The sequence below is a fragment of the Poecilia formosa genome, unplaced genomic scaffold (assembly GCF_000485575.1).
Source record: "Poecilia formosa unplaced genomic scaffold, Poecilia_formosa-5.1.2 Scaffold37, whole genome shotgun sequence".
Classification (NCBI taxonomy): domain Eukaryota; kingdom Metazoa; phylum Chordata; class Actinopteri; order Cyprinodontiformes; family Poeciliidae; genus Poecilia; species Poecilia formosa.
In genome coordinates, this window is record NW_006799976.1 from 1,377,302 (window position 1) to 1,393,755 (window position 16,454).

The window sequence follows — 16,454 nt, forward strand, 5'->3', positions numbered from 1 at the left end:
ATGTTTTATTTAAGAAAAATTAATACACTCTCACATGATCTGACATAGATGTTCACTTGCATTTTCTCACTAATAATAATAATAATCAGACACATTAAACATGCACACACAGTAATTTTGTCTCTTCTGCTGTGAATCCAACAGGCTGCATTTATTGTGCTTGTTCATTCAGAGATCAGAGGAGGGCAGTGCAGCTTCTTCCTTTACAATGAATAGTGCAACGTAGGGTGGTGGCAGTATTATGCACTCAGTCGTCCAGAAAACCTACAAGAGTTTTTTTTTTTTGCCTGCTTGGACAAACCTTTTTTTTTCACAATTGTAACTCCGTCTGAATCGTTTGTCTTATGACCTAAGATAATGGTTTCCAGTTGATGTTTTTAGCTTTTGTGCAGAAATGAAGCACATATTTACATAAACAAGCAAAAAATAAACACGACACGTACAAGTTAATTTTCACGCCGCAACGTTTGCGATAAAAGTCTTTGAAAGAAGATCGTACGTCGAAAACTGATTAAAACTCAACCACTCTGGTGTCGTTCTTTAAAATGGAAAAAAAAATTAAACAACAAAATCAAAAGCAAAAGGACTGCAGTCAGCCATGTTGTAATATTTAAAAGCAGAGGAGGCTAAGCCAAAGAAGGGCAGTGGTCTATTGAGCACATGGAAGCACATATGGTCAGATGAGTCAGTGTTCCCAAGCTTCCAGCACAATGAGGAGGACAATAAGCTCAGCAGACAAACGGAAAAAACGAGGCAAGCATTTGTTCGAGATTTTTCTTTTTTTTTTCATAAAAAAGAGAGAAATGTGCAACTTTGCAGGTTAGAAAATAATAATAATAAAAAAAAGTCAGCTGGTAAATCCCAGAAGGTAAGCGTGCACAAGTGTTTGTTGAGTTAACGCAGGTTTTTGTACCTTCTGCTTGCTTCTGCTGCTTTAAGGCAATTGATGAAGGTTAACACCATTTCAGCTGCTGATGTTTTCCCATCAATCCCAAAGTGATTGTCAAAGCTCGGCATGTAAAGGTTTGCTGCAACTTCAAGGATGGTATTTACCTAGAAAACAACTGTCCGTCAAACTTCTTTTTCCTGAATTCCTGTGAATGTTGGTATTTTGTGACAAGGTCTCCATCACTGCTAACTCTTTTCAGTCAAACTGTGACCAACAAGGTTAACGACCTTTTTGATTTGCTGTTGAAAAACTGCAAATGACAACAACAATAAAAACCTCATGTCATATCTGTCAAACTTTCTCCTACTAAACCAGATGCTAAGTTTTTTGTATCACGAGAATTTTTCAATTTGATTTGAAGAGAGATAATAAAAAAAAGTCAAGTTTCCTTGATTGGCATTATTCGATATCTTTGGTTTTCTTTACATTCATTGTCCAACATTTGATCTATGTGCTTCTGGAAGTCCTCAAGCTCTATAGCTGCTGATTTAAAGCATAAGTGATAAACATGGTCAGTCTCAGTTTGGCTGTACAGCAGGTCAAGAAAGCACACACCCCTCTTATGCAAAATATATATCCAAATCCACATACGAATGTTTTATGAGGTGAACATTAAAGATTTGGAATGGGTAAGCCAAAACCTAGAAGTAAACTTGACAATCTGAGAGACTCTGAAAATGTTAGCAGGATCAGAAAGTAGAGTGGGCGAATTTTGGCAAGTCAAAATGTTGGATGCTGACAGACACATGCAAAAGACTAAATGCTGAAGCTGAGTCAAAAAAAAAAAGCTTCAAATAATTACTATAAAAGGCTTGGTTACACTTATGCAACCAGAATATTGCATCTTTTATCGTCTTTCCAACCACTTCGAGGAAATCTGTAACTTTTTCAGTTTAATTGTGATGGCTATGTATCACATTATATGTGGGAAAACACCAGACATTACATTATACACTACAAAATGTTACAATTTTTTGCGTAGTCTTTTGAGATCCTCTTTTAGATTGGGAGAGGGATAAAATAAAAAGTATTTCCTCAAATTGTCCCCTTAAATCTAGCTCCAAAAGTGAATCAATATCCGTTCTTCCCTACACGCTGTAAACAGTATCATAGCTTCAGTCAGAAAAGTTAAGGTCTGTAATTTCTTACTTTAATCATTTGAGCTGCATTAAAGTCTCAGTGGTATGTATGATTGAGGCTTTGCTCCCTTTAAATGATTTAGCCTCATGCAAATAGAAGTGAACTGTCCTGGTTCATTAAAGCTTCTGGGTTCAGAATTGATATTCACCGAAAAAAGATTAAATATAAAAAAAAGAAATTCAGCAGGTATGTCACCATATGGGTTACCTTTTGTTACCCAGCCATCATTAAAACACACCTCGTCGCTGTGTTTTGCTAAGCTAGGCTAACATGCTGTAGCTGCTTCTCAGTTCATACTTCATTTGTAATAATATTATCTCTAATACATGTTTTATGTTACAAATCATCCTAGAATGATCCCTAGAAAAACAATGTTGAACTCAGTTTGGAATGTAAGAATGATATTTAAGCTAGCTCAGTATTTGTTAGCAAATTGTTGAAATGTTGGCTTACAACGCTTTATTTTGCCCAGATTACCTCGAACTAGCTTTAATCATGTTTGACGTATTTAACGTAGGAAAAACATGCAGTAAATGGAGTAAACCAGAGAGAAGTGGGCTTCAAATGAATCACGACCGGTAGGAGCTAGCATCAAATTTGTGCCCATTTAGAAGAGGACGTGTCACACCTCGAAGCTCATCTCTCTCGACTGTCCAAACAAGGGCTCTGTTGCCAGGTGTGTGTCTGAATATGCACGCCGCAGGTGTGTAGAGCTACAGGTGGTTTTGATGGCGACCTCATATGGAGGCGGGGGTTCCTGCCACGGTGGAGGGCGAGGTGCTGGGCTTAACCCGCCACAATCCATGGGCGGATAGTCGAAATCTTCGCCACGAGTAGCCATCCTCTGGCTCTCCATCGTCCTACAGCCAGAAAAAGTAGGACCTGGTTTGAGAACAATCATGTGAAAGCAAACATAAATAGTAAAGGTGCTTTTTTGATATACATCTCAAACTTGTTGACATTGCCATTAAGACAGGACTTGTACGATTCTTCTCCTATAACTTTATATTTATATGTCCTCTAAAACTTAAGCATTAAAAACAACTGATTTTTCTATTTGGTGAAATGCCCCTATTATGGTCCAGTTTTAGTTTTCTGGCAAAAACCACTAGATTTATAAAATGAACATTTCTTGTGTCTCAAAGAGTGTGTGATGCTATCCACTCCAGCCATGTTTCCAGGGTCTTTGGATCACTGATCCATCAGTGTACTTTCGACAGAAGGAACGAGGTACTTTTCCACATATTCATCCTTTGGTTCCCATCGAAAATCTGAAGATTTACCCGACCAAATCAAACCAATCGAGTTGCAGTCTCAGTTTTAGCTCCAACTAATGTGACATAACCACTCCCTGACTTATGAAGATCAACGTGCATCTGCTCTGCTTAAACAGCATGTTCACTTATGTTTCCCATTTTAGAGAGTGACTAAGAGAAATGCGCCTCTGGATCTGGTCCTATTCATAGCCCAGGGAAACAGGAAGTCATAGATCACCGATACATGTTCGTAGACCCTTGGACGAGTTTAAGTAGTATAGGTAAGAATGTTTTAATTAGTCATTCACTCTTTCAAAAGCATCAAATAATGTTTTGAGATACTAGAAACAACAATATTCAGAGACAATACAGCCACAGGCTCAACAGGAACACACACACACACACACGCAGATAGGATGCTTGAAATGATCCAACATTTCTCAGGATGATGTTTGTGTTTTGTGGAGTGAAAGAAGTGGTATTAGTGAGTGAACAGTCAGACAGCAAATTTCATTTCCTTGGCAAACTGAAATCTGAACCCAAAGGGCAGCAACAAATATGCCAAGACGTTTAAACAATGATGCTTTTTTACTCTTTGGATTCAACCAAAAGGCATAGTAAGTAAGTTAGATAATAAAATAAAAGCCAAACAACAACAACAACCAGTATTTACAATGACAGCATTTTTTCCCCCCTTCTTCTTCTTTCACCCACCTGGGCAGAAACACGGACTGGGACTCTGGGAACCGAGTCAGCTGAGGAGAGAAGAGAGCATGGCTGGAGTAGTTGGAGTAGTCGTTGTAAGGGTAATGGGGACAGTCCGGGTCGAAATCCCGGTGGCTGTAGTTCGCTACGTTTTTGCTGTTCATGGCCCAGAAGAGTCCCAGGATGAGCATGACCACCCCCAGCACTACGCAGCACAGCGAGAAAGCCTGCAGGCGGCTCTGGTAGGAGGCCAGGAAGGCTGTGGAGCCCCCGGTCACAATGAGGAAGGCTCCGACAAAGATTGCTCCGTGGTGCAGGGAAGGCATCTCCCCGCAGGACTGCAACCTGTCTCTGAGCTCTCTGCTTGGCTGGGGCTGGCTGGATGGTGTCATTCACATGTAAACAGTAGCACAGAGCGTGGTCCCTCTATGCACTCTGACAAAGACCAGAGATCCGAGCGATTTACAAGAAACCCCGACGAGACGAGTCCTTCCAAATCTCACTGTTTGGTCTCCATCACTTCCATCTCCATTAGTGCTGAAACACTGCCGGTCATTTTTAGTCCATGTGCTTATTCTCCCTCTTCTGTTCCAAATTTTTGGTCTGTTGCAAAACTTGGGGGGGTGAAAAAAAATAAAAGAAGAATGAAAATGTTGAACGCTTTGATGCGCATGAGGCTAATGTTGAGCAGCTGTGTGTTTATCATCAAGCCAGATGGACAAGAGGACGGCAGAGCCCATTAAGAAATCTTTACTGGCGCCCCACCCTCCCTCTAATGTGTCCGAAGGGTACCACTTTAGCCTGCGTGTATGTCTGCAAGAGGGGATGAGAGACAGGAAGAGGGACAGAGAGTGAAAGAGTGCGGGTCGAAGCTATTTTTCTGAGCACAAATGGACGTAATATAGAGGACAATTGGATGTATTCTTCAGCAATATGTGTCATGAAGCGCCATGACTTTGAACCCTGATTTAGTTTGAGAAATTTACAAAGTGCATCCAGTCTTAAATAAAGAGAAAATAAGTCCCACACTGCCTTGCGAAAGCATTTAACACTCCTTGAACAGTTTTACATTTGTCATGCTGCGACCACCGACTTCAGCTTTGTTTTGATGAGATTATATTTGATAAACCAACCTACATGAGCCAACATGAACCACCTTTCTATGGCAGGTCTTCTGGACGTGGCTTTGCACAGCTGTACACGTTATAGTCACATAAACTCCGAGTGAATAAAATTACAATTTAAAAGTTTAATCTTTTTCTCCATCGAATCCCAAATTGTATACAACCGTACAGTTTGCAATTCTCTAAAAATGAGGAAAAATGGTGGGAAAAGGATATAGCTGAAGCCAGGGGCACGGTATAGGGGGGAGAAGTGATGACAATTCTAGGGGCCCTGACCAGCAGGGGGCCCTCCACATTTTATTTATTTATATATTGTTCATAGAAATAAAAAAAAAAATAAAAAAAAATTGGGGCCCTGTCAATTACAAAATTAATCATATTGTATTTTCAAAGATTGTTTTTAGCAATAAAAATGTAATGTTCCCACTCCCAGACCAAAAAACACACATCCATAGTTGACCTGAACCCCCCCGCCCTGCATGAAACGGTTCATTCCTGCTTGAAGCACTTGAGAGTGATGCTGTTCAGCAGCAGACAGTAGGAAACAAGAACGACTATGGCAGTTACTATGCTGCTAAGAAAAGTTAGAAAGTCAGGTTTAAAAAAAAAAATAATAGAGGGAGAGAAAAAGGTAAGAGTGTTAATTTATAACCCAGTTTTTCTCCAAGACAGGTGGGTAAACTGTGTGAGATTATCAGCCATTTAGCATTGTTAGCATAGCTACAGACTACTGTTTACCTCCATTTTACTAGCATTTAATGAATTAAAGAAAAAAATACCAACATATTCATATATTTAACTTGTCCCTTGTACCTTTTACCACTTAACAGATGAGTCAGTCAGCAGCAGCTCTAGCTCACGTCCCTCCTGATCCATTCTCTCCTAAGTAAAATTAAAGCTGCAGTATGTAACTTTTATAAAAATATCTTTTTTCCACATATTTGTTAAAACTGTCATTATGTTGTGACAGAATGGTATGAGAGATAATCTGTGAAAAATCTATTTCCTCTGCTTTCTCCCAGTGCTATCTAGAAACAACCAGTCAGTGGCAGGAGAGGTTTAGTGCTGTCAGTCACAATCTCATGTGGCTCATCCTTCCTTCTCCTTGCTCTGTGTTATGCTGCAGCTAGCATAGCCTGTTGTAAATGCTTAGTCTATTAAGCATAGCTACCAATGATGGCAGATAAACGATTTTCCTGTAACAATAAGTTGTTACAGTTGATTGACTGCGCTAAGACCCTCCTCCTGGTTCTGATTGGTTGTTTTGGTCAGAACGTTGCATTACTTTTTCCAGCAATAGTAATTCAGGAAGGAGGTGGAGAAGATTGATTGTTTTCACAGATTATCTGTCTCATAACAAACTGCTACGACATAGTGACAGCTTTAACAAATATGGAGAAAACATATTTTTTTATTAAAGTTATGTACTGCAGGTTGAATAAAATGCAACTACATAGCATTTTTTGAGAAGTCTTGATTGTTTTATGTATATTTTGCATGTTGCCTATGACTGTTGCTCATGGGGAGAGACATTTCAGTAATCTAAAACTAATCGAAAAAATGTAAGCGACCTACTTGCATACTTTATGCAGACTATATCCATACTGAATTTTACTCTTGCATGTAAAATTCATGAGCAGTAAATATTGTAAAAGTATTGGACCAAAGAAAGCAAGGCAGTTGCAAGCCTTTGAAATTGTGACGCTTTTGATGGGTCAGATAGACTCAAGAAATTGTAACAGCAGCTGCGTGAGGGGGGGCCGAATAAAATTTTTTGTCAGGTGGCCCAAGATTCCTAGCAGCGCCCCTGGTTAGAAGCATTAAAGCATTGCTTCAGTTAGTGATGCAGACTGTCAAAGCTTTTCGAAAACAGCCTTGACTCTCTGTTGTACTTTGCCTGTAAATTCACCCGCTTCCATGTGGGCAGACTGCGTGGTGTGAGAGTCTGTCTGCTTTATGATTGGCCAATCAGCAGACACGCTCTGTCTGTGCCACGCCCTACTGCCGCACGGTTAACCAATAGGATACAAACTGGGAGAACAAGCCCCGCCTTTTTCGGAATATCGACCAATTAGCCTTGAGTAGAGGCGGAGTTTGAAGTCCACCTACCTGATCAGGAGTCAGGAATCTGTTACCCCAGCTGAAATTTTTTTTTAAAAAAAGTTTAAGCTCTGATTTTGGCTGCAGCGTCCATCAGACCAGCTTCTGACCCGAGCTGACGCGATGAGTCCGCTGTTGTATTTAGGAGCTCTGCTGGTTTTCTTCCTGCTCTGGATCAGAGTCAAAGGTCTGGATTACGTGATCGTCCACCAGCGCTGGATATTCGTGTGCTTGTTCTTACTGCCCCTCTCGGTTATATTCGATGTGTATTATTATGTGAGAGCGTGGCTCATTTTTAAAATGTGTTCGGCACCCAAACTGCACGACCAGCGCGTGCGGGACATCCAGCGACAGGTGAGTGAGGGCAACGTCATCATCTCATCATCACCAACATTCCTGGCCTTATATTCTCCTGATGGGGGGTTTGAACCAAGGGCGACCCAAGACTCAATGGGGACCTGAGTAGAATTTAAGTAGGGGGGCCACTTCTGGCTGAGCTTATCTGAATTATTCTGTGTTTGATTTGGCCAAGCTTGGATTTATTTTGCTTTCTAGTTGTAAGTTGGAAAACTGGTCAAAGTTGCTGTTTATTTTGGTGCTACCTCCGTTAGCAATACATGCCAAGACAAAAATTATAGCAATTTAAAAAATAATTTCTTGTTATTTTGTGCAGTCAAACACTAAATTAACACGCTCACATATAGGGATGGTAGCACACTATATGTGTTACTGATTTAATGAGATACCAAATTGTGAATAATAATATGAGGTATAATATATACTGTTAATAATTAATTTATACATTTATGCAGCTTTCACTATATTTTATGTGCTTTGCAGCCATATTGGATTCTAAGCTTGAGTCTGATTGGTGATTTCCTTCTTTCCCGATGAGAATCCGTATTTTAGAGGGAACCGTTGTTTTATTTCCAACTATAATATTTGACTTGCCAGTGCAACTAAAACCCAGTTAAAGAAGATTCATTGGGAGTTTAAAAATGTTGTGTTTGGTTTACAAGCAAACAATTGGTAAAATATTGACCTTTAAATTGCTGATCAAGTGTTACATTGTGAATTAAATATTATTATTGAATTAGCGCTGATATGGTTAAGCCAACATTTTATGAAGGGTTTTCTTTGTGTCCTAAATACACCAGTGCAAATTAAATTGCTCTAAAGCCTCCATACCAGCAGGGGGCACGAAGCAGCCACAATTCCTGCACATTCCCCAGCCTTGCTTGACTTGGAACATTTATGTCCTTTAAATTTAAAGCCTAAGTTACAGTATATAAGTAGAATTCCCAATATAGCACACAGTACTACAAAAGTAACCTGCTGTGTCACACACAGGTACGTGAGTGGAGGAAGAACGGCGGCGGGACCTACATGTGTACAGGTCGACCCGGCTGGCTCACCGTGTCCCTCAGAGTGGGAAAATACAAGAAGACCCACAAGAACATTATGATCAACATGATGGACATCCTGGAGGTGGACACAAAGAGGCAGGTAGGAGAAACCAGGAGACAAGAAGCTGGACATCGCAGGAGATTATTGTTTTTCCCTCCATACACTCGGATTAGTTTAACTCCTGAAGCTCTCTGTAATCAACATTTTGACTCATTAAAACCCTCAGTTATGACTAACTACACACGAGACCCTCCTACTTCTTCTGGTTGTAGTTCTTAGCTGTGTGACATTTTGAGAAAAGTAAGAATTGTGTTTTTCTTTTTCTAAATGAAATCTTAGAAAGTCATCAGACTAAAGAATATGTCTTAAAAAATGAAGAATGTTTTTTTTTTGACAAACAACAACTTCACAAAGTTAGTATTTTCTAAAAAGGGTTAAATGGTTATTTATTTTTTTTACTCATGAGTGTCTCATGTACAGGTGGTGCGAGTGGAGCCTCTGGCCAACATGGGTCAAGTGACGGCTCTCCTGAACTCCATCGGCTGGACGCTGCCGGTGCTGCCGGAGCTGGACGATCTCACAGTGGGTGAGGCGAGCGTGCGTCAGATTATTTTTAGGTTAATCCGTCTCAGTGTTGCTTCATTTCTCTCTTTCCGCTTTCCTAAAAATAGAAAGCCCATCCGTCATCGCGCTGTGATTTCCACAGCTTGTGCGCGAGATGGAGATCTGCAAACCCTCCATCAATCAGTGCATCCTGTTCAGAGCCACGGCTGCTCCTCTAATTGCGTTAGAAGAGGGGATGGGGAGGGAGGGGGGGTTCTGGCTTTGCAGCTCGGAAGACGACACCGGGAGGAAATGGCCGCAGCAGCAGCAGCGTGGAAGCACCCCTGGATAGAGTTTCATAATGGATTTCCTGATGCCATAATCTACGCATCAGCGATCTAATGTTTTCCCATCAGGCCGTGCTACATTCATTTATCCCGCTGTCCACAGACCGACGCGCTCGCAGCAGGCGAATGCTGTTATCTGCTCGTCTGTTTGGCCCCCCTGTTGCTCTCACCCGGGCAGAAATTCAATTACCGTAGAGCATTTTTTTTTTCTTTCTTTCTTTTTTTCTTTCTCAGGTGGGCTGGTGATGGGCACAGGCATCGAGTCTTCCTCCCATGTTTATGGGCTTTTTCAACACATATGTGTTGCGTACGAGCTGGTCCTTGCTGACGGCAGCTTGGTGCGCTGCACAGAGGTGAGTACTGCACCGGTTTGAGTCCAAGGGCCCTAAATCCTACAGCAGACCAGAGGGAAAACATTTGGCTTAGATAATGGTTTTGTTATCACATATTTATGAGGTTTGGTCACAAAAACAATATCTGAGGTCAAAATAATAGCTTTTTAATTCTTGTTTGTCTCATATAATCATCAGACGCTTTTTTTTTTTTTTTCTCTTTAGAAAGCTGACAGAGCATCCCCAAGGCAGTCTGAGAGCAATAATAATAGTAATAATAATAAAAACCAGGGCTGCAATTAACAATTACTTTCACTATTGATTAATTGATTGATTAATCTGATTTAAAAAATGGACACAATCTGCCGATTTTTTTTTTTCAATTCAAGTCTTTCTTGTACAATATTAGAATTACATTAAAAGATGCAGATAAATAAAGAAACATTTTGTCAGGGTGTGACCAATCTATTCTGATGAGGTTTTATATGATGGACCTTCACATCACACCAGATAAAGCACAAGTTTGATGTAGAATAATATTTTTTTTCTCTAATAAAAATCTGAAAAGTGCGGCATGTGTTTGCATTCAATGGAAGCCCATTTTTCTTGGAAACATGTCTCAGGCTGAGTCAGACTGGATGGAAACATCAAATCTTGCCACAGATTCTTGATTAGATTTAAGTCTGTTCTTTGACTAGGCCATTGAAACACATGAATATGTTAAGTTGAGTTTGGTGCCATGTGGAAAGAGTCCCTTACTAACATTTAGTCATGGATAAAGTTTTTTTTTATTATTAGATGACTTCTAAAGGGAATTGACGACACTAGATTTCATTTAAGGGTATCGGAGTGAATACAGATCCATGCTACGCTGTTGATTTGTTTAAATCAACATCGTGGTTGTGATGTGACGACATGTGAAGTGGTGAAAGGAGTGTGCATTCTTTCCCAAGGCAACATGTTTTTTTTCTTTATGCTTTTGCCCAAACAGGAGGAGAACTCCGACCTGTTCCACGCCGTGCCCTGGTCCTGCGGCACACTGGGATTCCTGGTCGCAGCGGAGATTAAAATAGTCCCGGCGAGGTCCTGGGTGAAGCTGCACTATGAGCCCGTCAGAGGCCTGGAGAACATCTGCCGACGCTTCGCCGAGGCGTCGGCCGACAAGCGGAACACGTTCGTCGAGGGCATCCAGTACAGCCTGGACTCGGCCGTCGTCATGACGGGAACCATGACCGACCACGCGGAGCCGGACAAGGTGAGGCGCCGGCCGGTCCGCCGTCACCTCTTTGACCGCGTCTGATGTCGGATCTTCCTCCTGGACAACAGATCAACAGGATCGGCCTGCACTTCAAGCCCTGGTTCTTCAAGCACGTGGAGAGCTACCTGAGAGGAGGCCACAGCGGCATGGAGTTCATCCCTCTGAGGCAGTACTATCACCGACACACGCGCAGCATCTTCTGGGAGCTTCAGGTACACTACAAATTCTATATTATTGCATTTTAGGCCAAACAAAAGTGTATTTGAATTGAGTTATTTATGTGCATCTTTATATGCATTTCTAAGTTTGCATAAAACAGGCTTAAGGTGTTAAGTGAAAAATCTGTATTGTGTGCCACGTCTTATTCCAATTATCTGAGTAACAGATAGAAAAATCAATTACTGAAATAATTGTTAGTTGTCGCTCTTCTGAAGACCTTACAGCCGAAATTTCCACACAGAATCGTCTAACTTTTCTGCCAGAATCTTGTTCTTAATCTTTGTTCAACGTTTTCATCACTTCCCAGTGATTTTCAACAGGATCTGAAAATTCTGGTGAGTCAGCCACCAGTGAGAACGTCGTTCCCTGCTGACTGATCCTCTGGTTTAAATCCAATAAATCCCCCCATTATCAGCTTGTAATCGAAGAAAATAACATTGGTTGTGAAGCTGCTCATTTACTGTTTTCATGCGGTTGGCTAAAGCTGTTTTGTTGGAAAATAAAATAAAAAGTGGACCACATGACGCTTTTCCCACAGGAACAGAGTTCAAACGGCTTCTCTGTTTTCTTAAAGGGAAATTTCATAATTTTTGAGTCGAGGTGAAAAATTGAGAAATTTCTTGTCTTTGTGCCACTGAGTTTACGATTTACTATTAATAATTCACCACCTAAACATCCTGAGCTGAGCTCAGTTTTGTTTGAAATGAAGTTTTATATAGATTATTACGATGTCGTTCACCAATTAGCGTATTGATTATGTAATTTCTCAGTACTTGCAACCTGACCTTTCCTGCAAATGTAGCAAATTTCCAAAGCAACCCCATTTCAAATATTAAAAATGTTTTCATCATCAGAAAGTAAAAGGAATCTAAACATTTGAAGGAGCCCATTACCACTCCATTAGTGGACTTTTAAATCACTGTATGGTTGTATTCCTCTTTAATAAATTAACGTCTGCCTTTTAGAAATCCTGTCTGCTGAAGAAAAAAAAAAAGAACTCGCATATAGAAATATAGTGCTGTTTTTCCAGGTGTACTTACCTGAGGAAACAGAAGCAGCAAAATGCACCGAGAGGCATCTTACTGGAAAAAGTCTCGGCAGCTGCTGAAAAACACACATGGAAACCAACGACCTCATCCTTTTAGTTTTCATACTTAGGACACGAGTCTTTATTGTTCCCTGTAAATAGTAGAGGAAGGCATGGGAGTAAAGTTTAGCGTGAGGGGAGAGGCATATATTACCAATAACAGTGAGATTTTGTGTCTGTGTGTGTGTGTGTGTGTGTGCGTGTGCGTGTGTGTGTGTATATTCCTCTGAATTGTACCTGTGCCAGCAAACTCATATTTTTGCTTTTAATAACACTTGTACTTAAGATGATTATTTATTTTCTACTTTACATACCCGGCTGTCTGTACGTTTCACGTAGGAAGGTTATTGTTGGCGCACCGCCTCCAACCTACTTTTCCCATGTAAATGTCAGTTTTGGTGTAGATAACCGGATAATGCAAATGTGACGTCATTTTATAGGTTCATTAAAAAAAAGCGGTGGCTTTAACCGCTGTGACGTATTTAAGGGTAAAGCTGTTTTGAGATGATAGGAATACAATTTAATTGATTAGTCGGATAAAATATTGGCACATTTTGCAGAATTTTCATTTAGGCTTTTTCATACAATTTAAGTGCATTAAATGCATTAAAATACACCAATAAACAATAAAAAAAAGAAAGCAAACATTTTATTGGCTAAAATACAACAACATTTCAACATGCTAAAAGCTGCCATTCCTGCTTGACTTAGCATCAATGTATCAATGTAGAGTAGTACTAATCTGTTGATTTTTTTTTTTTCTTTAGCAAAAGTTTCTAGATTTTTCCCTTCCCAACTTGAACTGGGTGAAGCTAAAACCTTTGACACTTGAGGAGTTCTGGGTATAATGCATTTACAGACAGAGGATCTTTTTTTATTTAATCTTAAATGTAAAATATATATATATTTTTAGTACAGTTTTCATTATTTACTGCTGTGAGCATGTTGTTCTTTCACTAAATGGCCTTGTTTTTTTGTCTGTATGTCGCAACCAAAAATGAATCGATTACTGAATTAATTCACAATTATCTCAATAATCGATTAATCCGATTAATTGTTCCAGCCCAACTCATATACTAGCTACTTGTTTACTTTTAACATAACCAAATATCCAGAATCTATCCCTTTACGCTTTCAAATCTCTTTGTGTCTAATAATAAACAGTTATTATTAGTGGTTAATTTTATCAGCCTATTCTGTAGTGTCATCAGACAGTCCAGCTTATAGAAATCAGACATTTAGGTCGTCACAAAGACATAATGAGACTCCTGTTAATCATAAACTGATGAACAGGTCCACCCAGTCACACAGAGTCCCTGTTTCCAGGAGCTTAGACTATTTTAACAACTCGCCTGCTCATTTCCCCCTAGCTTCCTAATGCTCTAATGCTCCACCAGTCACACACACACACACACACCGTGCACACACGCCATTAGCCATTAGTGAGAATAGCCTGACAGTGGTGTTTTCAGTAACAGTAAATGGCCTGATGAATTATGCATAGTTCTGGTTTGACAGATGCCTAAGGTAGAGTCCTCTGAGCATTAGTCTGCTACCTTTTTATGTTTATTTATTTATTTTTTTTAAGGAGCTTGTCTCTGTTTACATTTCACTTGAAATGCAGACAGAAATAGGGCAGTCTGTGATGGAAATTAACCAGGTGTTGAATTTGACGGCCTCAAACAGAAGTTGTTGATTTTGCGCTGCCCTCTGGTGGAAATTTAGGAAAACTGAAGAAGATTGGGTAGGACAGAAGAACCCATGGACTCCCCACTTCCACTTTCAGAGTATTTTCTTGTGAGAAACATATGAACATGAGTGTGTAAAGAAAAAAAAAAAAAGATTTTCACAGTTTCTTTTCATGTAAAACCAACCTTCCTGGCTCTGATTTGACTCAAAAGTTAATATGAACTTGTTTTTTTTGTTTTTTGTTTTTTAATTTTTAAAATCAATTTCCAAACCAGCTCTGTAGCGAGTTTGGAGTCGTTGTAACATCGAAAAGTTGTCCAGCTGAACCACACTGAAATTTATGGGCCGCGCTTAAAAGCCAGATCCCTGCCGGAAACCCAACCCATCGAAATGAACTACAGCCATTTCTGCCAAGAAGGGTGATCGAATATCCGACCAGAATTATCCCAGAAGCTTGTAGGCGTATTGAGGTTGAGGTGCAGCTTGCTGAAGGACAACATTTTCATGAGGTTGTGCGTGTAGTTTCAAGGTGATATGTATATTTATGACTCTGTGTGGATTGGAAGGTAATGCACGATAACAGCCGAAGTCGATTGTCTTGAATTTATTTCACATTATTAGAAGCTAATGATTGTTACCTTCCAGCTTCTGATCGTAGCACCTAAAAGCCAAAATATATCTTTCACAGCTAAACTTTTAGATAAAAAAAATATCCAATAATAACAATAGGCTGTATTTTTACCACTTTGTGAGGAAAGCTATTGTTGTCTGCGCCTCTTTTGCAGGACATCATCCCATTTGGCAACAACCCCGTGTTCCGCTGGCTCTTTGGATGGATGGTTCCCCCTAAGATCTCTCTGCTGAAACTCACCCAGGGAGAAACCATTAGACGGCTGTACGAGCAGCACCACGTGGTCCAGGACATGCTGGTACCCATGAAGCATCTGCAGGCGGCCATCACTCGCTTTCACCAGGAAATCAATGTGAGACTCAAAATATTGATCGGCGTGTCACGTTGCACTCTGTTCATGATGAACTGCGTCTCGCTTGAATCGTGAGAGCAACTTGTGCTTTTTTTTTTTTTTCTCCCTAGGTTTACCCGCTGTGGCTGTGCCCGTTCCTGCTGCCGCCCGGCAGAGGGATGGTCCACCCCAAGGCCCAGCAGGAGGAGGAGCTGTACGTGGACATCGGAGCGTACGGCGAGCCAAAGGTCAAACATTTCGAAGCCAAGACGTCGACGCGTCAGCTGGAGAAGTTTGTCAGAGACGTGCATGGGTAAGCCCCCTGCCTGAAAGCCAAAACTTGAAACCCATGTGACCAGGGCCGAAACGATTAATCGTGATTATTGACATAATCGTCAACTAATTTAGTAATCATTTAATTGTTAACTGGATTAAATGTTAATGCTGTTTGCTGAAAGGACAACATACTTAAGCGTAAAAAAAAAAAATAATAATAATGTACATTTGCATTGAAGATAAAAAGAAAAACAAAATCTTTCTTATTCAGAACTCCTCAAGTGGTGGTTTGAGCTTAGGGGTCTCCTGTTACGCACCATTTGCTATCCATTTATTAAATGGTTAATGCAAAAATGTATCAATTTCTAATATTGTCTAAAAAATCCTGAAGTAGTTACATGAAAAATCTGCAGTGTGCCAATTTTCCTCATGCGATTAATCGTCTGAATAACCTAAAATAATTGATTGTTCCATACAACACCTGACATTCTGTTGTTGCATGTTAAATGCTCCTCTGCAGGTTCCAGATGCTGTATGCGGATGTGTACATGGATCGAGAGGAGTTTTGGGAGATGTTCGATGGACATCTGTACCACAAACTAAGAGCTGAGCTGGGCTGTAAGGAAGCGTTCCCTGAAGTTTATGATAAAATCTGTAAATCTGCCCGCCACTGAGCCCGAGTTCTGGGCTCTCCGGTCTGAATTCCTACGCCAGCGTTACACCACGGTGCTGTGCACCACTGAAACCAGCTACTCTTCTTGGAACGGTTCAACCAAAACAAACTTCCTACACATTAGAATACACCTCTAATTGTTGAACTACTATTTTTTACACTTTAGTTCTTATTTTGGTACAGTGACAAACTTCTTGTACAACATGAAAAAAAGGCGTGACTATTTTTGATTAGTTTTGTCTGGACAGATCCTATTTGGATAAATAATGAAATAAATTTCATTACATGGTTTCTATAATGATAATAAAGATTATTATTATTAAATCTTATTTTTATCTTAAAATTTAATGTTTGGCAGTATTTCCTTATGTGTTTTAAACTTCTAAC

At 40.1% G+C, this 16,454-nt stretch overlaps 2 protein-coding genes across 2 annotated transcripts; one reads left to right on the forward strand and one right to left on the reverse strand.

Moving 5' to 3' along the window:
- Positions 1 to 286: 286 nt before the first annotated feature.
- LOC103137076 (uncharacterized) lies at positions 287 to 5,113 on the reverse strand. The gene is made up of 2 exons (XM_007550614.2): positions 4,060 to 5,113; positions 287 to 2,949 (listed from the first exon to the last, which is right to left on the reverse strand). Exons 1-2 carry the CDS (start codon positions 4,440 to 4,442, stop codon positions 2,712 to 2,714), a joined length of 621 nt encoding a protein of 206 aa, XP_007550676.1. The 5' UTR covers positions 4,443 to 5,113; the 3' UTR covers positions 287 to 2,711.
- Positions 5,114 to 7,397: 2,284 nt separating this feature from the next.
- dhcr24 (24-dehydrocholesterol reductase) lies at positions 7,398 to 16,327 on the forward strand. The gene is made up of 9 exons (XM_007550613.2): positions 7,398 to 7,628; positions 8,625 to 8,780; positions 9,162 to 9,267; positions 9,806 to 9,924; positions 10,895 to 11,158; positions 11,230 to 11,373; positions 14,942 to 15,139; positions 15,250 to 15,431; positions 15,915 to 16,327. Exons 1-9 carry the CDS (start codon positions 7,398 to 7,400, stop codon positions 16,066 to 16,068), a joined length of 1,554 nt encoding a protein of 517 aa, XP_007550675.1. The 3' UTR covers positions 16,069 to 16,327.
- The last annotated feature ends 127 nt before the right edge of the window (positions 16,328 to 16,454 follow it).